Source organism: Macrobrachium rosenbergii, chromosome 53 (assembly GCF_040412425.1).
Source record: "Macrobrachium rosenbergii isolate ZJJX-2024 chromosome 53, ASM4041242v1, whole genome shotgun sequence".
Lineage (NCBI taxonomy): Eukaryota > Metazoa > Arthropoda > Malacostraca > Decapoda > Palaemonidae > Macrobrachium > Macrobrachium rosenbergii.
The window spans coordinates 32,069,452-32,096,452 of record NC_089793.1 but is presented as its reverse complement, the minus strand read 5'-3'; the positions used below and the strand labels follow the sequence as shown (position 1 = coordinate 32,096,452).

Below are 27,001 nucleotides of genomic sequence, written 5' to 3'. Positions count from 1 at the left end.
CTAATATTCCTGATCCTAGCCCTAAGGTAGTAGTACCCGATCCTCCTGCGGAGTTGGAGGTAAGTGAGCCGTCTTTGAAGGATATTATGGCTGCTATTTCTGCCTTAGGAGTTACAGTGCAATCCCTTACTTCGGATAGGGAAGTGATGTGGGGGGCAGTGCATAGTTTGCAACAGAAGTTCGGTGATGTTAGTGTAGTGGGAGGAGTCCTCTGCCTGGTGTCTGTCACGCTCCTAGCCCCAGACCCTTCCATGCCCTCAACCCTGGGAGAAGGAACACCGACAGGCTAAGGGAGTGTGAGAGACGTTGAACAACGAGCGACATCCCCTCTGAAGCATCCTGTTGATGCATCCCAGGACGCTCCCCCTCGCCGCAGGAAAGGCGAGATGAGGAAGTGTTCGTCATCCTCGGATGACACAAGACCAAGATGTGGTTGGCGTCAATCTCAAGAATCAAGACCTATCAAGAGACGCAGGTCCCCCTTCCTGCTCCAACAACCCTCTTGCAGCAAATGGAGCTCTCCGGAGAGATTCCTGTTGGAGGAAGATGGTGTGTCCGCCAGCTTTCAAACAGAGTGGGCGTAGGGACGAGAACTCAAGCCGGAGGAAGAAGACGGTGCACATTACGCCAGTTCACGCTTTCTCCCCGCCCCAGAATGGGACATGCCACAAGCGGCATTCACCACCTCATCATCAGAAGATCCCAGCAAGAGTCTCCGGCCGTAGAAGCACGCAGTGCCATCTCCGTTGTTTCCCAGCAAGAGGCAACTCGCAAGTAACGCTCTTGTCAGAAGTTCAGCAGTTCTCGCGCTCTGTTTGACGCCATGTCGCACATAAGAGAAGAACCAAGGCAGAAGGAACCTATGATCGCCAATGTGACCCAGGAAGAGGATAAGACAGGAGTTAGGACAGGAAGACGCTAACAGCCAGCAAGCCGCACGCGTGACGGGAGGTGACAAGGATCGTGACGCTCCCTCGCAGCAAGTTGGACGCATGCGTGAATAAAAATTTAAAAAAAAAGGATAAACAGGCTCTCATCTGATGAACTTTGGTACTCTAGTTCTTCTGAGGTATTCATTAAAATGAATGTAGGATATGGCTTTTATTTTTTAATCTTTCATTGTGCACTTCTTTTTGAATACCTACAATGAGTTGCACTGCAATCCTGAGAAAATTTTCATCATCAGCTCTATGTAGTATTTCATGAAGATTTTCCCCTCATAGTATGGACTAGCCATTACTGTTGATATGAAAAATTATAAACTTTTCATTTGCAGTAGATAACATATCCTTCCTTCTGATTCTTCAAACTCAAGAGCATGCATTTTTTTTTTCTCATGAAATAATCTACCCATGCAAGAATTCTGCTGACTGGCAATACCTTGCTTTCAGTTATATCATAATCAGAAGTGCTTTGGTCTCCTGTAGCCTGGGGTGATGGAATTAAGACACTGTTACTGGTTTCACGTGGCTGACATACATAGTCTCCACGCCGATTAACGCATTCTTCCAGAAGTGAGCAGTCATGGCTTCCTTCTGAACACTCATCAATATCTTGTTTGCAAATCATGAAAAACTGGTTTCAATACAATGCAACAATGAGGAACCTCCAACTATTACCAGCTACTTTATGAAAATTTACTACCACATACATTAGTATAAACTCCATATAAACAATTTTGTCAATTAATCATCACTGTACATCTACTGTATTTTGTATATACACTGTTATTTCAAAGTAATACAATTATGGTACATACAACCAGTAAGAGCATGCAGCAATCTGTTGTTAATAAATACACAATTAAAATACTACCCAAATTTTTTGCCCTTCATGAAGGTACAATTGACTGTTGCTAAATCTTTTTGATTATTAAAAATGATATTTGATTACCTGAGAAACAAATAGTAAATGAAATATATATTCTATAAGCTATCTAGCAGTTTGCAGCTTAACTGACATACAGCAGAACATACTGATGTGGGTAATGAGAGGAATCAACCTTCCTTATGTGTAAAAATATACAAGACCAACATTAACTTCCTTGACTCTTGTGGATATACTTCAAAAATATAATTTTCATACTTGTAGTAAGACCATAAATACCAAGGAACTAAGACCGAGAGAATAAAGTACTGTATTTAGCAACCAGATTTATATCATATACCTCAGGATCTTCCCTTATTTTCTGACAATACTCATCCTTCATTTCATGTTATTGTTGGAAAACACCAGAATAAAAGGAGTAAGTTGTTATATCTACAACTCTTGTTTTCACTCTTGCTTTTGATAGTTAATAACTTTTATGCTTTTCTTTTTGGTATCACTGAGTTAACATGACTGTGGTTGTGCAACCCATTACAAAACAGAAGAAAAGCTACGTTTTCCTAATGTTCAAGGCCTTAGGAAAAAATGAATTGTCTTATGTAAACTATATGGAAATGTCAATGAGAAAATAAGAACCAGAGCAAAATTTACACCTCCTAATCATTTACTGCTATATCATTGCATAAAAAATGAGAAAATACCAGATGTTTAAGTCAATAATTATCTCTATAGATTTTTTTTCACATGTTGGAAGCCCTTGATTGAAAGGCTGCACCTGACCATAGGCATGTACACCTTGATTACAGAAATGCTGCAGTCTGAAACAGTTTTTTCATTAAAACCTGTTAATCTGAGCATAGTCTTACCTATGTGTCTGCCTGAATCCCAGATTGGCAATTTCAAAATAGAAGGACAGCTGCTGTAGGCAGGTTAACACATGGACATACAGTATAAGGTAAGGGGGCCAATGGGGACACATGGCCCAATGGAGACATTTTTTATTTTTGTAACAATAATTTTGATACTAAGACTCATAGGAATATGTTCTATATCGGAAAATAAAGCCCAGTACATGTTCTATTTACACTGAAAATATGAAAATGATATAGCCATAACTTTTTTGTTGACGAATAAAAATGTACCATTTTGCCCTTTTTTGTTATTTTTCTTAGCTATATTTAAGGATGTTACTTTTTACGTTCGGTTGAGTTGACACCATGTGTGGTAATTACTGTATATTTTTTTTAATTTAAGGGTGATGGTAGGTGATTAGAAATGATGTCCAGAGAGTATTAAGACAAACGAGTGATTAGATTGGCAGCCATTGCGGGGGAATGAAGTGCTTCTCCTTAAGGCCAGCAAAATTGGGGTGGCCTACAGGAGATGCAAATTTTCAAAGACGCAGTAGAAAGGGCTAATAAAAACCAAAAGGAAGAATAATATTAGACCTTTTATCCATATGAACTAGAGCTCAGAAATCCTTTCCCTGGAAAAGCAACAAACCTTTAAACCCAGAGTCCAATGCAGACACAGATTATAAATACAAGTTATAACAGACAGCTTTCATATAAACCAAACTTTAAATTCAAATCATGCCTAAATCACAAGCCTGTAGTTGAAATAATAAAAAACATTGTTCAGAAAAGGCATTCAGAACAAGGAGAAAAAAAACGTTGAAGAGGGAAGTTCGTAAAAACGAGGTTAAGATGTCTAAAAACAGAACAGTTGGAGGGATGATCTAGAATCCCTCAAACTCTCTTTCCAGTTACGTGATAGTATAAAGAAAACAGAATACACAAAACAAACACCCAGAAGTAAGGTGTTGTGTATACGAAAAGCAAAAAAGAAAGTGAGTGAAATGATATATAAGGAGAAAGGTTCCAAGACTTATTACAGGCAAAAATGAGTTACTACTACTATGTAGCAAGAATAAGTGAATATATCATTAGGGAGACAGAAAAACATGTTGAAATGTTTCAATACAGTAAAGCCCCTGTATTCGTGTTCTCACGATTCGTGGGATTTTCTGTGGAACATATCTATAAATTATTCGCAAAAAAATTGGCAATTCGCAAACTTTTTCATCGGGTAATATTCACTAATTAGTATTTTGATATTATTTTCATGACTAAATACATTTTTTTATGATAAAAAAATTATTTACTAATTTTCAAATATTACTAAGATTAATAATAATAATAATAATAATAATAATAATAATACTGTAAGATTAAATAATACATAACTCAAAGAGAGAGAGAAACTGGTTTTCTCCCCTCCATTTAGGACGGACCCAACCTCGTTAAAGCGAAGAAAGATGCTCAGAATTGATACAATTGAAATATTAAAAATATATTAAAGTACTACTGAAATTATATTAAAATGATATATAAGCATTTCAGGATAATAGTATAAGCATTTTTAGATGGTACATTTTATGATAAAATAATGATTTACGGTATGTGCTAATTTTCAAATATTAATACAGTATTAGGTTTAATAAGATTAAATAATAATAATAAATAAAAATAATAAACCCCTCTCTCTCTTATTTAGATGACAGAATTTTTCCGACATGTAATATGTATACGCATGTTTCTTTTGTATGATAAATAAATGGTTTACCTAATAAGCACTAATTTTCAATTCTTAAGATTAATAATAATAATAAAATAATAATAATTTCGATTTTTGGGTCTTGATACTTATCAGTTTTTCTCTTTCTTTCTCATCTAATCTGGTGTCCCATGGTACTGCAACATCAATGAGTCATACTTTCTTCTTGATTCTGTCAATCAAAGTCACGTCTGGTCTATTGACACGTATCACCCTATCTGTTCTGATACCATGGTCCCAGAGGATCTTTGCCTGAGCGTTTTCTATCATTCCCTCAGGTTGGTGTTTGTGCCACTTATTACTGCAAGCTAGCTGGTGTTTCTTGCACAGGCTCCAGTGGAGGGCTTTTGCTACTGAATCATGCCTCTTTTTGTACTGGTTCTGTGCAACCGCCGGACATTTGCTTGCTATATGTTTTATGGTCCCGTCTTTCATATTGCACTTCCTGCATATGAATGAGATGTTATTTGTATTGTTCTTAGGACATATCTGGTTCTTAGGACCTGATCTTGTGCCGCTGTCAGCATTCCTTCTTGAATAAGCAAGTGGAAATTGTACCCATAACCATGTGAACACTAGGCATGATCCCAAGATCCCTGACAAGGAATCTGGAAAAATTAGATGCCAAAGTAGCTCCAGGACTCATGCAGAAGTGTGCTACTAGAAACAGCGCACATAGTGAGAAAAGTGATGGACTCCTAAGGAGGCAGGATGCAACCCGGAACCCCATACTATAAAAACCACCCAGTCGAATAAGATGACTGTGATACACAAAAAAAATATATATAAATAAATAAATAAATAATGATGACAATAAATAATAATAATAATAATAATAATAATAATAATAACAATAATAATAATAATAATATTTTCTGGGCATTTGTGTAGTAAATTTTTTTTAACATTTTAAACAAACAAATTGTAAATGTCAATTTACCTGACAGTTTGACATATTGGCTGGAGGGAAAGGGGTGCTGCCCTTGAAAGCTCAAAGATTTCAATCTTTTGACATCGTAAGATGTTATTCTCCTCTCTCTCTCTCTCTCTCTCTCTCTCTCTCTGGAAAACATATTGTTTGTGTGTGATCATAGTGTTTTAAAATGTGTAGTAAAAGTATTACATCTTTGGAAGACAAAAAACAAATATGTATTTTTTGCTGTCAGAAAGATTAAGGGGGTGGGATAAATTTGTCTTTTAACTCTCTCTCTCTCTGCATCTCTCTCGGGGTTTACTCTCTCTCTCTCTCTCTAAAAAATAGGTTTAAATGTCACTAGCATTCTCTCTCTCTCTCTCTCTCTCTCTCTCTATTTTTGATTAGTTAATCTCATCTTTGCCTCTAAATTTTCTTCTTTGGCTAGAATTTAAGTTCATAAAAAAGTCATTTTTTTAATTGTACATAATATGTATTTTTAAGTATTAATTCTATGAATATAATGTTTTTTAAGATGACTTTTGTTTTTGAAATTATATTAATAATATAATTTCAGATTTTTCCAAGGTCAATGACCATATTAATATGTTGGATAATAATCTATTAAAAGTTATATTTGATGTAGGATGATATTTTTAAGTATACATATGATATATGAACTCAAAGAATTTCAAGATAGGCAGTTATAAGTGTTTTTAGAGGATATTGGGTGGAACTTCTGGGGAAAAAATATTTGTTCAGGATTTTAGGTTTTTGACGGGGCATTTTTCGCAAAAATGGCCATCTCAAAATGCATCCCTTTTTGGTTTTGAATTTACGGGGTTTACTGTACTGATTTTTCAATTATATGCAGAAGAATTTTTTTATAAACAAAATACAGAAAAATATAAACAATAAATATTAAAAAAATATGTTTAAATGTAAAACACTAGCATTATATCTAGGGAGGAGATGCAATATGTTTTGTCTGTCCTAATTCATAAAAATAATTCCTGTACATTCTATGGTTTTATTTAGTATAATTTATGATTTAATCTATATTAAATTATTTATTTAAGACCTCTAAATTTAGTCATTTACATTGCACAAGGTAGAATTTAAGTTCATAAAAAAAAGTCATTTTTTTAATTGCTCACATAAGCTCAGGGAAGTAGCTGCACAGTGTCTATTCAGTATTAATTCTATGAATATAATGTTTTTAAATATAAATTCTTTTGTTTTAGATGGTTAAGGTATATACTTATTTCTATCAAGTAATGTATGAAGTATTCATATTTTTCCATTAGGTCAATGACCATATTAATATGTTGTCTATTTTTGTATTTAGCAATATTTTTTGTGCTTAATTTACTTATTAAAAGTTAAACTTTCATTCTATGTGCTCAATTTCTTCCTTCCTTTATATATGTGCAGTCTACAAGAAGTTGAAAATTTTGCCTTTTAGGCCCACTAGAGAAATACGGCCATGTGCATAATAACACATTCTTGAATTTACGAAGCCATAGAATTTTTCAGCTTAATAATTTTTAAAGAATATTAATGATAATCCAATTCTGACTGAAACATATGAAAATACAATCATTTACAAATAAATCAAGACAGAACTTGAAAAAAGATGGAAAATCAAAAGAGCTAAAAGGGGTGAAAGAGAAAAATCCCGGCAAAGTACGTCTCAATTGGACCCCTTACCCTAGTCCCTCCAGGTCCCAGTATGCCCAAGTCAAACATACTCGTATTTATGCATATACATGTAACAAGCAAACAAGTAAACAAGTGGACAGTTAATTGCTAACATCAGAAGCCAAAAAACCAAATGCTCTAGTGATAAAAATAGCCACCACATAGTTAACTGTATAAAATGGTGCCTCTGAAGCAAAAGCACAAAAATGCTACCTACAAAAGCTAATGAAAAACCTCAGGCTGGCAATGAAAACTCATAAGTTGGGTTTCCACCAAAGTCTCAGAGAAATCATACACGTCATAAAAGCAGAAAAATCTATATGAAGCCAAGATTAGAGAATTGTAATGAATGATAAATGCATTAAGTATGAAGATATAACTTAATATCTGGTAATCATTAAAACAAAAAATATGGTAATTCTAGTGAACTTTCAACTAGTCAAATGACACACAAAGAGAGAGAGCTAGCCACTTGGACCTAGAGGGACTATAAGCACAAATTCCTGGTTCCAGCATTCCTTTCACGATTCTGTATTGTATCCTACTGAATGCTTTCATTTCACATTCCTTTATCCTTTCCCAGGTTTCTACATTAACAAAAACAGTAAGGGGTAACAGAACTTTCATACATTTCAATTCTTATTTATAGAACAATATCTCCATCTGTTCTTGCCAAAAGCAGTCAACCCTTCTTTCACCTTTTGAAATTGGTGTCTGGGATTCACAAAAGGCACAAATACACCTATTTTCAAAGTAATTGGTTTGTGCTAGATAGTGTGAATATAGTACAAATGCCAAACACTATTTTCTGTATTTTCCTTTTATGCTGGTTAATGCATTTGCCAATAATTAGACATCTCTGCATTTAAACCTCAAAAATTAATAAACAAAAAGATTTAGCTGAACAGGTACAGATATCTTGGAGCCTTGTTATTATCATGCACTTTAAACCTGTATAAGACTGACCAATACAAACACGAGCTGTCCTATTGAAGGTGAACCCTGGATGGCATGTTTGTGTGATGACTCCTTTAGTGTGGCATTGGTATGATCCTAAAGTGTTGATGCACTCCTGGCTCTCTTCACAGTCGTCAAGGTTTTCCAGACATTCATCAATGTCTTCAGTGAGAGGATGATGGGAGGAGGAGCTTCAGGTAATGTAAAAGATGCAGATATACACACAAAAGACAAAAATCATCAATTCTCCTTTGAGGAAGTACCATACAAAAGTTCTATCAGTCTCTGCAAAGCATCTAATTCTTTCTTACAGCTACCTACATTCACTTGCCTCACATTAAAATACAAGCCTGCTGCACATAAGATAACACTACTTCAGGTGATAACCATAAATACAATATATGAACTACAGCAATCTAACTGGTAACTCACAGATTTATATTTACTACATTAGAAATTATCGAGAATTTTCATACAACTGCTTCATCCGAAAACTAAATTTCTTTAAAACATTAGAAATAAACACTTAAGTAACCTTGAGCTTGAAAATGGTATGATTACCATTTACAAATCTAAACTACATAGGCTTCATCCCCATAACCACGCCAAGGGTGCCAGCTACACAATAAGAACACCAAGGCAATGGGAACTCTACATTACCAATGACACAACTGAAGAACAAGGCTACTTAAAAATAGGTAAAAGAACTTTTATTCTAAATTAGAACCCTATTAAAGTTAAATATCCAATGTTTTGTCAAGACATATTTCCGTTAACATATTTCTCTTAACACTGAGCTGCAAACAGGCCTCAGATTTTAAGATAATAAGTCTATATTTCTACATGTCACAAACAAGCTGTTGGATCTTTACTTTTCCGCAGCTCTGGAGGATTGAAAAATCAAAATATGAGACATGCTCCCTAGTAAAGATAATCAGCCAATATACTGAAAATTAACGGAAAATTACGAGGACAAATAAGAATGATAGCACCTACCCACACATGAACGCTGCTCTTCATTAAACCTATACCCAAAGTCACATGCAGGCTGGCGATCAATGCATCGGTAGCTCCCAACAGAATTTATGCAAGTTTGAGTTGCTTGCTCACAAGAAAAGCTATCTTCTGCGCATTCATCAATATCTGGAAATAGTTTTGAAAACCTATTCAAACATCAGTTGCAATGATATACCCCAGATTTCATAAGAAAGAATTTCACTAATTTTATATCATAGTCAACAACTAATTTCAAAAATATTTCATATGAAATGATGGAAAATCCTAGTATGGCAACCTTTAACAAAAACTGTAATCACTTATGTAATGCACAGTCTAGCAAAACCACATACCATATTTCATAATGCAAAGCAAAATTTTAATGAAAACAATCTCACATAACATATTGATGCAATTTTTCATAAAAGACATGAATATCTCCAAGTGAAAATTGCTCATTCTGGTGTATAACAAGAAAAAATGCAGCATTCACTCAGTGATAACTTCAATACTGTACAGTAATACAAAATAAGAAAACATTACTTTTTCTTATATATATAGGCTGTGGGCTACATTAATTTTTCATTAACAGTCAGGCATCCAACTGAAACTTACCATTTTTATCAGTGACTGCCATCTGCTGAGACAAATGCCCATTTTACCAAAAACATTAGTTGACTAAATCAGAACTAACTTTAAGAATGTTATCCCTTACCTTCATTTCATGTAATTTTGGCTTTGGTCTTAAATGCATTCTAGTGAAAAAGTCATAGAACACAGAAACTAGTTGCAAATATAAGGTTCAATAGATATGAAACATAAAGCATAGCTACAATGCCCCACAAACAATACATAGAGGTTATCTACATAGTAATGTCAACCAACCAAACATTTCAAGTGAAAAATTCTGAAACAATGATTATTTCAGTTATACATCTTACATAAACATCTTCCAGTCATTCTCACCTGAAATGGTATTTAAAACAACAAAACTAAAGACAAAAACGTACTTATACTTGTACTGATTATGTTTTGCAGAACTGGTACCATAAACTAGTTCACCTTTGTTGATTCTGAAAATTTGCTATCAAGATACAATTAGATGAGCAGCTATTATTAAAAAATTAGATGAACAGCTATTAATATGCAATGCCCAGCTATTAATATGCAATGAAAGGGCACACTTGGTAACAATTCTCTTTTAGTTGCAATTTCCAGTGATTGAGTGGCTATCTAACTTCTTTTGCCTGTAATGTAATCATTGTAATAATAAAACAAGAAATTCTACTAAGAAGTAGTAAAACTATTTCAAGTAAAGAATACTATAATATTATTCATATCATTGCCATGCAAACAAAGTACAGTAGTACAGTAAGAATGTACTGGTCTGATTTCCATACCCTCACATCGTCTGCTTGGTGCGTTGTACCTAAATCCTTTCGTACATGTAGAAGAGGACCCACGGCATGAATATCTCCCATAGTAATTAATGCAACGCTCTCCCCCTTTGCAGTCATCTTTTCCTTCTGCACATTCATCTACATCTGTTCAATCATTGGAAGAAATCCATGTTACAATCAAAATTTGTTTACTCATATACTTGCAGTATCCAAAATGACATTTTTTTTACTCACCCAACACTGTAAATAACCATTTTAAAGGAGTTGAAAATTTATGGACAATGATATAACATAATTAAAAATGAGTAAAATGATCAGTAGTTCAACAGTGTACAAATATACATTATGTAAATGAAGACATCAGGAAGTCTCAAGAGGTGGCAATTGTTTTCATTTTATCACATTTGTTATTTTAATGTCTGTTATGACATACAGTATTTGTGCAGTGAGGCCCACCTACAAAAGGAGAGTCAACTGACCAGTCACGCAGGTGGACTCTGAGAAACCTGCCATCATGGAAGCTCCTTCAAAGTGAAGGAATTCAGCAACAGTCCAACTAAGATGTTGTTGCCTTGGTAGTCATTAAGGGATTAGTAAGAACTGGAAGGTTTTTAATTCATATGGAAGATGGTTAGTTAGGAAACTGTATGACAATTACTAACTGTCATTAGGAAAAATAAAATACCACTCAGAATTATTCTGTTTAGATCTCAAAAAAGGTTGAAATATCCAGCCAGGAAAACATTAGTACTATATTCCAGTAATGATAAGTTACAAGAACTGAAGCACGTTACATTAACTTTGTGAACTCTGTATATGTGATGCTATATGAACAATCCCATCTTGCTAGCAATATTGAATAATACTGTATATTTTTTTGTTTTGAACAAGTAAAAAATAACACCAGACATCATCAATTCTCAGAATCAGTATGTTCCACTAAGTTTTAACAGTATAAAGCAAATACAGTATTATGGCTGATGAATACTAAAGATAAAGTTAATCAGTATTCCAAGTTTTTAGTCTCCCATATAAGTGACTAATCTGTTCCAGGTCTTTAATCAGACTGGCAACTACTGTACTTCATTCAGCATCAGAAGAGTGTGAAAAGCCATATTAAAGAACAGCATCAATGACAAATGATTATCTTTTATCAAGGCTAGAAAAAGGCTAGGATCACTGTAAGTAAAAAAAATAAAGTTGCTAGTCACTTATAACTCTCTATGTGAGGGGTGTTGTCTATAGTGTGCCTTGATTGGCAAACTTCACACACACTACTAAAGGATCACTGAAATTTTCCTTTGGTCATCATCTGCATTGCTTTCTGCCTCGTACTTTTCAAAAATTTCCTAAATTCTCATCTCACCAGCTGCCCAAGATCTTTTACTTGGTCTTGCTCCATTTAAGAGCAAATCACCCATGCTAGCCCTGTGTCTTAAACTGTGGCTCAGTCTGGTTACACTTTTGTAGTAATAATTGTCATTAATAGAACAGTAAAAAGGTGCCCTCTGGTTAACTATTCCAAGGGCAGCACTAGGATATATTTAAAGTATGCTATTGCCATATTGTTTTGGATAAAATTTGTAATATGTAAGGCAGCATCACAAATATCTAAATCTTTATTATTATTATTATCAGTTTCCTTGTTTATTTTTACAGGCCCTTCTTTTTAGCCTTATTTGATCCATCAGTTTCCTATATATATCCTGGGTGTTATGAAACACTGTTTGGAGTCAAGATACAGCACCTACAAAAGGGCTTAAATATAAACTTCAAGAACATTTCAACTTACCAACACACCTCAAAGACTCAGGATCTCTTGTAAATCCCTCTGGACAATCAGGTACAGAACGACACCTAAAACTTCCTTGAATATTGATGCACTCCTCTTTTGGTACTTTGCAGTTGTGCTCTCCGGTTTCACATTCATTTATATCTAAAAAGAAATTAACAATCACTAAAATCATATGAAATGTAATACAGTATATACCCATAACTGGGCAAAATATTCAGATGAATCCTTCCTTCACTAAACATCCCATATCTTTTGTTTCCAGATGATTTTCCCAGGTAATGCACATGCTACAACATGATCACAAAGCTCAACCACAGACCTCTCTCAAATGTTTTTATATAAGGTAAGTCTCTTCACTATATATTTAGGATCAATATCCCTATAGCATAGTCCTGAACAGTTTACAAGTCCAACATTATTCCATACACCATCTATGAAGATATCCTTGAATTAAGACTGACTCCACAGCATTGTGATATTACTGTAGCATTCTCCTCTCCAGGTTACTGGAGCCTAAATTTATTCACTATTGGCCCATGGGCTTTGTGATAATACATTAATTCCACTAATTATTGTTCCTGTATTCATTTCTAGCCATTCTGTGTACTGTACTGACTTTCCTCGAAGAAGGAATGGAATACTCTACAAGAGCTGAGATACACTTTTTGCTTACCAAAACTACGAAAGAAAGGTCTTTACTGTCTCGTCTGCAATCAATCAGTATATACATGAGTGAGATTATGAATCCCATTCTGTACAGGGCTGAGTGATTCTATATGTAATCCTTTTAATATTCAGCACTTTGCACTGAAGAATGAATGTTCAACAAATACAATATTAATTTTACAGTACAGCATACCCACAAAGCTTAATAACTCAGTTTAGCAACATTTCTTTTATACTTTCTTTCAAACTGAACAAGTTGAATATTACCTCTGCATCGTCCCACTATGTCTTTCTGATAGCCATCTGAACAGTCAACTTTGCGGCATCGATAGCTTCCTCTAATATTAACGCAACGTTCCTCTGCACTGCATGGATTCTGTTCACATTCATCAATATCTTATAAAGAAAAAGAATAACAATAATTATTATTTTATTTCCAAATTAATCTTGTAAGTTTAAGAAAAAACACTCAAAAATTACAACAAAAATTCCAGGTTAGGATGTGGAATTTTTGTTGCAGCCTAGCCTTTCTTTTCTCTTTATTTTTTAGAGTTCAAGAGTCATATGAAAAGTATGATTTTCTCCTAACAGAACAAAGGATATGTTTTTCTGTTCCTAGAATAAATGATGTAACTTGTGTATGACAAGTAAGGTTTTTTAAATAACACTGATGCAATGTTTACATTCTAAAAGGTTTCCATATGTTACTGTATTTGGACTCAAATTTACATTCCTGGATAAAATACTGAAACTAATTTCTTCTTTCATTTTTTATATTAAAACTAACAATAAGCAACTCTAAAGCTTGATTTAAAAAACCTTACACTCTTAGATATGTAGTCAAAAAGGTGTTTTCAATAAAGTGAATTAATTAGGTAAATACTATGAATTATATAAACATATATTAATCATGCAGAAGGAACACAAACAGATGCAATAACTGATGGCAATACAGTATGCATGTACTCTATACCATGAATCTTAATGCCTCAACCATCTGATAACAAGAGTACTGTACTATTACTGTAATTCATGACATTTACAAATACTGTAATATGTAATATTATAGTAAGCTGACTTTGTATTAACTAGGATACTACTGTATACAGCTCACCTTCACACTGCTTAGTATTAGGATCTCTCTTGAAACCTGTACGGCATGCTATCAATGCACGGCACCTGTATGATCCCTGAGTGTTAATGCACTGTTCTTCAGTACTACATGGGGATGACTCACATTCATCTATATCTGAAGAACAGCAAAATATTCCAATCACATATGGAGAGTAAAAAAAATCAATACAAAGACAGTTATCAGCATGTAATGTAGTACTACTATTATGATTATTTCCACTGCTAAAAAACAAGTTCGGTATGATTGAATAGCTGATGATACTGTAATCTTCAAAATCTGGTTAAAACACACAATTACATAATGAGGAATGATATATCCCAAGAGCATTTATGTAAAGTGTGACAAATTTTGTGGATTGCAATTTTTGATAGATTACCCTCACCTTTCTTTATCCACAATATTATAGCTTTCTATGAAATGGTAATAACATGTGAATTCTACAAAAATTTTGAAAACGCATGTCATATTCCTTTATTAAAAACAGTTTTTAAAATCATAAAATATATTTCATAGGACAACTTTCCCAACACTACACCAGCACAACACTGTAACTATACAATAATACAGTAGTCTCAATATTAGTACATGTACTGTAGTTAAATAATTCAATTTCTTACCAATACACTGATCTGAATCATCAACCTTGTGATAACCAGGGGAGCAAGCCTTGGAATGACAGCGATGACTCCCAAGGGTATTTATACACTCCTCAATGCCAAAATGACAGTTATCTAAACCCTCCTCACATTCATTGATATCTGGTAAAGCAAAATGAATTAAAAGTAAATCTACATGCAATTTTCAGTTCAAATTGATTCCCTTATTCCCATACTACAATCTCTAAGAAACACATGTCAATTAACATACTAAGTTTTTCACATTTATATGAAATCCAGCCAAGGATTTATTTTACCTTCACAGACTCTTGTTGCAGGATCTCTGCGATATCCAGTTTCACAAGGATGCCATACACACAAGAAAGAACCAAATGTATTTTGGCATCGTTGTTCCTTTTCACATACAGATTCTATACATTCATCAATATCTGTAAATAAAAAAGTCAATTAATCCTTAAATTACAGACAGTAGGAACTACATTAATTCAATTCTATTTTTAGCTCATGTAAGATAAATGACATTCCCACAACTGTCACAGGACCTTGCAGATGTCCACATAGAGACCAAGCCGTTGGGAGGATCTGATATCTTTTGTATAGGCTTGGTTATACCTTCTGGAATGAACCTTGGGTGATTCTAAGTTTGCCAGATGTCAATGAATCTGATTTTGTGCCTCCTTCATTTGTCAGCTAAGTCACTGGTCCTGTGGTCCATCACAATCCCTACTGTCTTGCCTGATATTTGACTCTCACAGAATTGAAAACTCCAACTGACTACCTTCAACACTACATAAATCATATATTCCATGTACTGTGATGACCACATCTCTGTTGCTTTAAAGTTCCCATAACAATGATACCACCCATCAGTCTTTCAAATATTTTTGATAACCTATGCAACAAACAATTAACTATGAGAGCCTGCCTTTCCAAGCAGAGCCAAAGTATCTCCTAGAAGCTGGATGTATGTACAGTACTAAAATATGAAAGGAGGGACAGTATATTGAAGATCTAACGAAGCCCCTTCCCAAATGGAGCACAGTACTGAAGCTACCATCTCCTTCCTGAATGGAATCTCCTAAAGGTATTGGTTCAGTGTGTTGAGGTCCTCAAAACACTGAACGATGAGAGACCACTATTAAGAACACACATTTCTGGTCAGCCCTATGAAAGTTAAGAATGTTAACTGAATGGTCTGCTTACAAAGATAAAGACGAAGAAGAGGAAGCTCTTCTTGCATTCAGATAAAAAAATTACAGAATATAACAGAAATACTTGCCTTCACAAATGAAACTGTTTGGATTTCTTCCAAAGCCTACTGGACAACTGACTGGCAAAATTGTAGTAGTTTCTGATGGGGTAGAAGTTGTGATAAGTCTCTTTGGGGAAGATGAACACAGGTATGATCCTTCAGTGTTGGTACACTGCTCTCCTTCATTACATGGAAACTCGAGGCACTCATCAACATCAACGCAGACAGCTGAATGTCTGTAAATGGAAGCTGAATCACAACTGAATCTTAATTATGTTAACACATATATATATATATATATATATATATATATATATATATATATATATATATATATATATATATATATATATATATATATATATATATATATATGTATATATATATATATATATATATATATATATATATATATATATATATATATATATATATATATATATATATATATATATATATATATATATATATATATATATATATATATATATATATATATATATATATATATATATATATATATATATATATATATATATATATATATATATATATATATATATATATATATATATATATATATATATATATATATATATATATATATATATATATTATATATATATATATATATATACGTTTTCAAATATATTCATCAGAAATTATTTCCTGGTTTACGACGCCTTGTACACCAATCCGACGGAAGAAACGTGGCTCCAAACGGCAGAATAATAAAAATTTTTAAGGTTGTTTTGATGAAAAACTCAATAAAAATGCAGTTTACATCGTTTTCAATACACCCAAAGCATTAAAAGTAAGGTTTTCTTAGGACTTTTGACAATTTTTTGGTTATGACGATTTTCGGTTTACAAGGCGGTGTAAAAACGGAACCCCATCGTAAACTGTTGGACTGTCTGTATATATATCTATATATATAATCTATATATATATATATGCAGGTAGTGCTCGAGTTACAATAATTCGACTTACGATAATTCGCTTTTACGATGGGGTTAGCAATCAATATCGATACGACAATATTTTGAAAATATGTATTTTCAAATTTCATGGCGACTGGCGCAGGCAACAACGTACAATCAGGCAGCGCACGTGTATGCGATACGTTGGCCCGAGAGGCTGGAATAGGTACATTAATTCAATGGGCTGACCTCACTTGCTCTTGTTGTGTCAGAAGTTAAAATAGGTCAGTGTTCGTTTGCAATTTTTGTGCGTCTGTAAATTCAGGTAGTGGACGAGTGACGATAATTCGGCTTACGATAATTCAAGTTTACGATGGAGTTAGCAATTAATACCAGTACGACAATATTTAGAAAATATTTTTAATTTTCGAGCAGGCACAGGCAACAGCGTACACTACAGTTGCCGCACAATCAGGCAGCAAGAGAAACCAACTTTTTCTCCATCTCTTTATTCCATCTTCTAGTTAAAAAAATAAGAGAATGATAAAAGTATTGTTAGTAACCTTATACTCTTGCGAAAATGCGTACAGCCATAAACAACCGAACGAGAAACTGTTGTTTTGCTAATACCCGAATCGGATAACAACTGTTTTGCTTGTATTTCAACCATTGTACGGTTAAACAATTACCATAGTTATGTTAAAAATGACGTTAAGTACTGATATATTTTGACACTACCCTTACCTGCTTTGGAGAAAAGATCGGCAAGGAAATATACAGCACAGTAAACTTAAGCTGCAAGTTGTAGTTGAAGCTAAGAAAAGAATGTTCAAGCTGCTAATGACTATAAATTATCGTGCATTGACAACATGGATGAAACTCGCCAGCAAATAAAATTGGAAAGTATTTTAATCAAAACTACTGGGCATGAAAGAACACATATTACTGCTGTTTTCACGCCAATAAAAGATAAATACAAAAAGCTCGTAGAATGATGATGAAATCAAGAGAAAACAGTAATTGGAAACTTGATTTTTTTTTACACAAAACAAACATGCCACCAACGTCATCTATTAACGAAAAAAATAGCTAAATTAATTTCACGAGACATATTTAAGTTATATTTCGACTTAAAAACACTTCGTATAACGAAAAATATATGTCCCTTATAAATAAAGTATCTAGAGATTCATTTACGCTAACTAGAAGCAAGAAATGCCCTCTGACCGCGTGATCGATTCCCAAACCAAAACATGTGATCGCTATGATCGGAATTTATAATGCAAAAGCAATATAAGAATATTTACAATTGGATACAGTGTAGTAAAGCATAACTTTTTAAAAGATCCATGGGAAAGATGCACATTTGTTATTTTGGTGTTTGTATAATACGGTGTTATGTGAAAATAGAATACAGTGTAATGTAGGCTAGGCTACCGTATATGATATACAAAAGTGCAGGCTAGGCCTTGTTTGTTATTCAATTTCTCTTTATACTGACTTTTCATGTCCATCTGCATTGAACCTGCAGAATTAGCTGACACTAATAATTACTATAACATATATGTATAAAGTATACTGTGTAGTGTAGGCTAGGCTACCATATATGTATAGATGGTACTGATTACCCCAATGTAGGCTAGGCCATATTCGAGTTACAATTTTTTCAACAAACGATGGGTTTTTTGGAACCTAACCCCATCGTAAGTAGAGGAATACCTGTATATGTATAATATATATATATATTATATATATATATATATATATATATATATATATATATATATATATATATATATATATATATATATATATATATATATATATATATATATATATATATATATATATATATATATATATATATATATATATATATATATATATATATATATATATATATATATATATATATATATATATATATATATACATACAGGCAGTCCCTGGTTTGGCGGGCTCGGTTAATGGTGATCTGGTTTTATGGCGCTTGTCTAGCGACAAAAATCAGCAATTTTCGGTGCCAAAAATCGCCGATTTCCACTTATCGACGCCAATACATACCTAACAGAGGTGCTGATAACCGAAAATTGGCACTTTTCAGCGCCGATAACCGAAAATCGGCACTTTTCAGCGCTGATAAGCCCGAAAAGCTCCGATATATAAATATATATATATATATATATATATATATATATATATATATATATATATATATATATATATATATACACACACATATATACAGTATATATATACAATTAGTATAAATTAAACAACAGTACCAAAATATGCCTCAAAGATAAATATGTGGTGTATGATCTCTTCATATTTTGTAAGTGTATTTCGTACTGATTGATACCAATGTTTAGCTGTGAGGTTTTGTCAGTCTACTGAGCAGGATATAAATACTCGTAATCACAAATACAGATTACCTAATAATGCTTGTTGCCTCAACCTAGATCTTCAGTGTGAGAACAATGAAATGAAAACTGTGGTATTCTTATAAATTTATGTCTTCAATATATTTCAGTCATGTATCAAAAATACATGATGATACTGAAAGCATTTATTCTCATTGAAAAGTAATCTTTCAACCCTACTCTCTCTCAACAAATAATGCCATAAAAGCAATACTGCAAATAAGAAATGTTAATGAAAAGTTCCGTATACATAAAACAGATGGGAAGTTTAGTGAATTTGATTTCTTGGTTGTTTTTTCCTATTGTAAAATGCTAATTTCAGTTTCTGTAGTACCTCTAAACAGTCATAAATACTTAAAGTACGTGGAAACACTTTGATTTTCCAACAATATCTGTTTTCATTAAAATTAATTTTACTGAATACGGTATATCAATAATATCAATATAAGGAATAAAAACTCAAAGCTGACTGTTCTTATAATATTAGGTATCAAGTGTTTTGTCAAACATGGCAAGCAGCAAATAACACACAAAAGTACAATTATTATAGTTTCCTGCACTGATGTAAATTTTTTATAATACTTTATCTCTAACCTATGTGCATCAGCATCATAAAAAAGTTCCACAATCTGCTTTATGTACCCTTACGTTGGATCATATCTAAAGCCATCTTGACATTCAACACGACATTCAAATGCGCCCTCTGTGTTGACACATATCTGACCAGGCATACAGTTAGCAACACCAGCTACACATTCATCAACATCTGAAATGGAAAGAAAAATAATTTTTGTTGCATGAACTGAAGTACTTTTATAATTTTCCATAAAAGAAGCATCTTAACTTTAATTTATAAAAGAAAAGGATCATCAAGAATAGTTTTTCATGATCAGTTATAAAATGAAAATGAAGTAGAAAACAGGTTTTGATGTAGGAAAAACCTATTTTTGGTATTCGCTGTTAAGTCCTCAAGGAGTTACCCCTCCATGGTGTGCCAGCATTCCCTGGTGACTAGACTAATATCAAAGAAATATATTTTAGCCTGGTCTTGTAGACAGGCATTGTGTCGAAATGATAAACACTATGACATGTGATAGAGTATAATGGACTCAAAGATAAGAGGGCATTTTCTCTTGTCTTCAGCAAAGCTGAACCCAGTTTTCTAAAGTCAAAACCTGCAAGAAGTGACTATTGCGCATGCACGTCCGCCATCTTGTTTACGACTGGGTCGGTAAAAGACCAAAGCCATTACTCTCTGCTGGTCAATGCAGGATGATCCCTTGCCCAAATCCCATGCCTTTTTGTCTGGGAAGTGGGAAGGTTTTGAGGACTCAACAGTGACTACCAAAAATAAGTTTTTCCTATGTCAAAACCCGTTTTATGATAGTGTAGTTGCTTGTTTCGTCCTCAAGGGCTTTATAAAGAAATTGACAGGTGACGAAAGGCTTAAGCTCTCAAAATTTTAATCCCACCAGCCCAAAGAAAAACAAAGACTTTTCTGGTCCAAGGTCAAGCCACAAGTTTCAAGCCCCATTTTTTATTCTAAAAACTTTTAGATTTTGGTAAAGACAAGAAACTAAACAAGAACTTACATTTTTAGGTTGAAGTTCTTTAGTGGCTTACCTCAGTATGCTGGGTACGGTAGCAGTCTTGTCGCACCTTCTCCAGGGATAGTCAGCATAACCACCCGTTAGTAAGTCCCCTGGTTTTCCACTGTAGCGCCTATGGGGTCAGGACTAACCATACCACCTACTGATACACAGTGTAGTCAAATTTGTTTGAGCTCTTGGCAGTAATGTTTTAAGAATACTGTCCCTGATGACCACCCTGTACATTCAGATTTCTTCGAAAGAGACATTTCTGAAGAAGGCCAACAACGTACTTACTTTCCTAATATCATGTGACCTAGGAAAGGAGTGTGGGTTTTCCTTTTTAATGAGGGACACTAAAATTATTCTTAGCCCTTGTAGAGAGAGTGGTTTATTCATGCTAGGGTGTAGGAAAATCAGACCTTCTGGGATGTTTGCTGTGACCTCTAGGTAAACCTTAAGTGCTTGAACAGGGCATACTGTTTTGTCTGCTAAATTGAGTTTTCTTATAAGAATAGATTTCCTTCTTAAAGGATCTTCAATCTTGGCCAGGAATGATGGGTCAGGGGACAATAATAATTGATTATCAGCAGTCTGCGTGATGTATTGTCCCTGTCTAAGAGAGCCCGGTTCACTAATACAGGCTCCTGATGCTAATGCAATCAAGAAGATCGCCTTTTGTAGCGAGCTGCAGTTGTATTGGGTCTGCTGAATTGAGGGGTAGATAGAAATCTAAGTACTTTGTTCAAGGACCAAGTAATTGGAAGTCTTTTGGGAGTGGGTCTTTGTAGAACAAAACACCGGAAAAGAGAAGTGACAACTTCTATGCTGAAATCAATCCTGAATCCATAAAGAAAGGGTTCTGTTAATGTTGCCTTGTACACCATGATTGTTGTGACCACAAGACGTTTGTCTTCAAAAAGGTACATAAGAAAATTTTAAAGTGTTTCTATAGAAATCTCGACTGGGGTCTCTGTATGGATATAATCTAACCATATCTTCCATAAGGACTGATATTGCTGAATAGATGATTTCATAATTTTTTTAACGGGCTTAAAAATATGCACTTAACTTTCAAGTTTAGATATTTCCATGATCCTCGCTGATGAAGAAATTCAGAATCGAAGTGATTTTTGTGAGGAGCACTGGCTTGCTGTACGCACTTTATGCTGACTAGAGAAGTAATGGCTTCTGGTCTTTTACAGACCCGGTCGTAAACAAGATGGCGAACGCGCATGCGTAATAGTCACTTCTACTTCTTGCAGGTTGACGTTGGAAAACTGGGTTCAGCTTCGTTGAAGATAAGAGAAAATGCCCTCTTATCTTTGAGTCCATAATGCTCTATCACATGTCGTAGTGTTCATCATTATGACACAAAACCCGGCTACAAGACCAGGCTACAAGATATTTCTTTGATATTAGTCTAGTCACCATGGAGCGCTGGCACACCATGGAAGGGTATCTCCTTGAGGACAAAACAAGCGACTACACTATCAAAAAAGGCTAATAAAAGGAATATTCACCTTAGAAGTCTCTAAAAGAGAAAACAGACAAGGTCCCCTACAGAGTATATGTATATTGCAGTACTGGGAAGGTGTTAAAACTATTCAGAGTCCTATGCATGCATTCCTACTTTCTCACCACTGTATTACTATTTTACTATTAAAAATAGCACATGGCCTCAAAGGCCAAATACTGTAATGACCAAATACAAATAAACAGGAGAACAACAGTTATAGTGTCAGAAGCACAGAAGATTCCATTAACCACAAAAGCTGGGAGAGTCAAGCATTAGAAGCTGCATGACACCAAGTGTTTATGTGTACAATGTACCCACAAACTAACTAGCACGAAAGTGAGGGACACTAAATATAAAAATTTTCCAAGGGCTAAAACTTGGCCTGAAAAACTGTCACTGATTCTGATCCTGATGATTTTTATATCAAATAACAGTTAAATTTTCATGCAACAAAACCTGTTTTATCTAACATCTGATAGTACTATATCCTTTATTTGGAACAAAGCCATAGGAACAAAGCCATAATAAATTGATAAATATATATCTACAAAAATAATACTTGCCAGCCAAATTACAACAGATACACTTCCAAATACTTTAGAAAAATACGAAAACAAAACACTGAAATACACACTATAGTAATACACAAATAATTCATCAAATAAAGAGGAACAGATTTTGGAATGGAACAGCTCTACACGTACGAGTACAATGGGAATGTCGCTGGCAGGAGAAGGTCTCACTTATCCTTAAATTGCTTTGCTAGTTTAAGAAGTGCTTCTCAAGGGTCTCATTAAACTAACTTATAATAACAGACATCATTTATTATATCTTTTCTCTTCACCAACCATCATGATATACATAAAAATAAGGGGCTTACAATTCATATGGAAATAGCAAAGCAATTTGTATACTGTGACAAGTTTAGAAAAGATTATTCATAAGGCTATCAGACAGTCTGTAAGAGTTTAATAAATGATTTATAGTATATACCTTTGCATTCACCAGAAGCAGGATCCGGAGCATAACCAGCAGAACAACGTCGCCGGGTCCGACAAGCAAATCCACCCAGTGTGTTAATGCATTTCTCTGTGGTTGAACAGTTGTGAAGATTTGTTCCACACTCATCAATATCTGCAAAGAAAAGTACAGTAAATTCCTTATTTTATGGAGACTTCCCTTAAAAGAATTTTATTTCACATACACTATTCAATGTTAAGATAATCTCCCATGAATATTTTTCTATGCACAACATTTTCAGTAAACAAAAAAGCTGGAGCCTGACAGGACTCCTTAGCTAACCAAGGTCTGAGAGACAAGAAAAATGAGGAAAGGAAAGGAACTGGGCTTAACCTTGAAGGAATTGATAAAACAGACCTCTTTAAAAATGAAACCATGATGAGAATCCAAACAACTTGGCACTGTAGTTAAGGAAAAGAAACAACCATCAAATTGTGCTATCCCAGGGTGAACAATTTCCAGAGTAAAAGTAAGAATATGTGGTCTGAAGTACATTATGAGGCCACCTGAAAAGAGGAGGAACTCTCCCTATGGTTATCAAGTCAATGGTCACCACAGTACCTTTAGAAGGAAAAAACACGAGAGCTCTTGCAATGTAGAGAATCTAGAAAACAGGTAAGTACAAGGCCAGTGATGAGACACACTGCATTTCATTCCTTGAATCAGCATTTTTTTGGACAAAAATTTCCACTACTCCTGATCACTCATTTTTCCAAGACTTAAATAAGTACCAGTACCATCAATCAGAGCATTATTACCCATATCATCTTATCAAAGCTAGTTTCATGGATGTCATTCTAAAAGTGTACAGTGAGTATACGTTTAGTGAGTCACTAGATTATTTTCAACATAAAAGGTAACAACTTACCAAGGCATCGTTTTGTATTCAGATCAAATCCAAAGCCTTCAGGGCATTCTTGCACGGGGGTTTGGAAAGTAGCCTGTGGTAAAATTTCATATGCATTTCTTCCTAAATCCACTTCATTTAGGCTGATTGATTCACATCGGTATTTGCCAATTTCGTTAATACAAATTTCACTTTCTAGTTGACATATATGAAGCCCTTCTACGCATTCATCAACATCTACAAAAATATAAAAAACATTAAAAATGAAAGAGTCACTACCACTGATGGGGCAGTACAAAACCTAATTTTCACTACTTTTTCTTAAAACAATATGCAGCAAGTACAATCACATAAGACAAGACACTTAACAGACAATTAGCAAAACTCAATCATTAAAACATAAGCAAAATCAATAAAATCAAGCATCTGTTCAAGAATTAAACTTACCTTTCAAAGTACATTCAAATTTTGTATACAGTTTGCATTTTGCAAAAAGAACCAGTGCAGTTCCAACATATTTTATTTATTATTACAGTACAGCAAAGTGGGCACAGAATAAAACACAGTTTATATCAGCACAAAAGAAAGCAGTGGTTCATTACTAGACCACAAGCAAAGCTGGACACTAAATGGTACCTCTTTGGGTATCACAAAACAGTCAAGCAGCCGAGGCAAGGATCTATCACCTAACCTTCACAGCCTGTGGTTGAGCTGTTGGATGGTTTATACCCAGCAGGACAGAGGGCGCGAGGAAGTTCATGGCATGTATAGGATCCTGCTGTGTTGTGACACTCCCAGCCAAGGTCACATGGTACATCAACACATTCGTCCCGGTCTGTGGCAGGCTGAGTTTAACTCCAGCCCATTCAACCTACTACCATACTACTAATTGTCCATGACTATCTATTACATAAGTTAATAATATAATACTTTTAATTCAAGCTTTCATGACACAGGAATCATTCTGAGGTGATGATTTTAACTAGTAAATTCTATAACATTCCATTCTGTTCACACATTAAGTAAGGATTCTGAACACAAAATATCATGAGTAAAGGTAAGAGATATATTAGCAGTAAATTAATGCTGAAAAAGTCTAACAAATTCTATTTAACTTTTGACATTTTTCTCAGTCCACATTTAAAACTACTTAAACAATATAAGTGGTCACTTACAACTCACCTACACAAGTTCTGAGAGCCAAGCTGAACTGAAAACCTTCATCACACTTTATGTCACATTCATAAGCACCAGCTATATTTCTGCAAACTTCTTCCTCAGGATCACAACCATGTAGTTCCTCAGCACATTCATCAACATCTGTCCAAAGTATCCTTGGTTAAAATAAAAAATAAAAAAATGCAACATAAAAAGGACTTCCTATTGAAAATAACCTATGATGATCAAACTACAAACATGAACAAAACTATTCCCAAAGAGATATTCAAAGCTAATGTAATTCTTTCATAAGCAGAATGACATAGACCATTCTCTAAATTTTAAAGACAAAAGAAAGAGAGGATCAACAGTGGACAATCTCTGTTCATGACTACTAAACATTCATAGTAATAGTGAACCACACATTTATGAGAGGACAATCAAAACTACCAAACAACCCTGAACATCTCAGGAGTCACTTGGCAAAATTCATTATGACTACTCTTCAAAAATGTACTTTTTGTCAACACACAAACGGCCCACAATAATCAGCTAATAATTTATTAATATAAAAAATTTTCCAAAATACAACACAAAACATGATCCCATAAAATTTAAATGCAAAGTTCCAGTACACAAAAATATAGAACATGAAGAAAAGAAGTACAATAGTAAAACATACCTTATTTTCTTTCATGAAGTTTTCCACTTTGAAAATGTCCTAGTACAATGTAGTACTCTAGACATAAATTCCTAGTGATTGCAAAAACAGAATTACCTATCGACAGCTATTCACATTACCTAACACGAAGGAATCAACTAACTTTCCCAGAATAAATTACGAGCATACCTACGCAAGTCTGTTGCTGAGCACTATACTTATATCCAGCAATGCAGTCATTAGGACCCCCTTTCTCTTGACACATAAAACTTCCTTGGGTATTGAGACAGAAGTGAGTAGCTCTGTCACAGTTGTCCAGCCCATCAACACATTCATCAATATCTGTAAAATAATTTCAAATCTTACTCAATATTTAATAGATTTATAAAGACATCTACAGTACTTTGAAAGAAAAATCATAATGATAATACAGAGCTCAATATCATCAACAAATTAATAAGAAATTAGAATTGTGGAAACATGACTTGTATATATATTTTACAAGTTCATAACAAAAATTGTTTTTACCTTAAAGAAAAAGAAAATACTGTACAACAAACAGAGAAGTAAAACTAGTCTATGAAAAAAAATGATGACACTGTTTGTCTATTACAGTACAATTATTTTACAAGGAAATTATGGTTAGGAAAACTGAGACTTTACAGAGAAATACCCTCCATGAGAAAAGTAAGCTGCAGATCTGTCCACACTGCAAAAATAAGTAGGTTTGCTGGATATTAAATGAAAAACTGAGTTCTAAATGGCCAGATCAATTCTCGAGAGTCATGTGGTAACAAATGACATGGTAATTTGGAAAAGTCTTCTTCCATAAATCCTTTTTAAGGGGTAAATAGTAAAGTAGAAGGTAGGCTCTTTCAAATAAATACAAGAAAGACTGCATTATGTAAATACAGGAATACTGCTTTTTTTTTTTTTCAATTGGCCACATCTACCTAAAGTACAGGAACCCTTTTCTTTGACTGTGATCA

The 27,001-nt window shown here is 34.0% G+C and overlaps 1 protein-coding gene across 1 annotated transcript in view; it reads right to left on the bottom strand.

Moving 5' to 3' along the window:
• Positions 1–1,045: 1,045 nt before the first annotated feature.
• Positions 1,046–27,001, bottom strand: part of LOC136834104 (fibrillin-2-like) — a 31,549-nt gene continuing 5,593 nt past the window's right edge. The window contains exons 2-17 of the mRNA XM_067096362.1: positions 26,202–26,354; positions 25,376–25,513; positions 24,885–25,028; positions 24,215–24,430; positions 23,320–23,460; positions 19,867–19,984; positions 15,903–16,111; positions 14,920–15,051; positions 14,624–14,764; positions 13,986–14,120; positions 13,139–13,267; positions 12,203–12,346; positions 10,411–10,554; positions 9,011–9,157; positions 8,024–8,176; positions 1,046–1,553 (exon numbers count right to left, since the gene is read on the bottom strand). Of these exons, the coding sequence (XP_066952463.1) occupies positions 1,267–1,553; positions 8,024–8,176; positions 9,011–9,157; positions 10,411–10,554; positions 12,203–12,346; positions 13,139–13,267; positions 13,986–14,120; positions 14,624–14,764; positions 14,920–15,051; positions 15,903–16,111; positions 19,867–19,984; positions 23,320–23,460; positions 24,215–24,430; positions 24,885–25,028; positions 25,376–25,513; positions 26,202–26,354 (2,531 nt within the window). The 3' untranslated portion in view covers positions 1,046–1,266. The remainder of the gene's footprint in view (positions 1,554–8,023; positions 8,177–9,010; positions 9,158–10,410; positions 10,555–12,202; positions 12,347–13,138; positions 13,268–13,985; positions 14,121–14,623; positions 14,765–14,919; positions 15,052–15,902; positions 16,112–19,866; positions 19,985–23,319; positions 23,461–24,214; positions 24,431–24,884; positions 25,029–25,375; positions 25,514–26,201; positions 26,355–27,001) is intronic.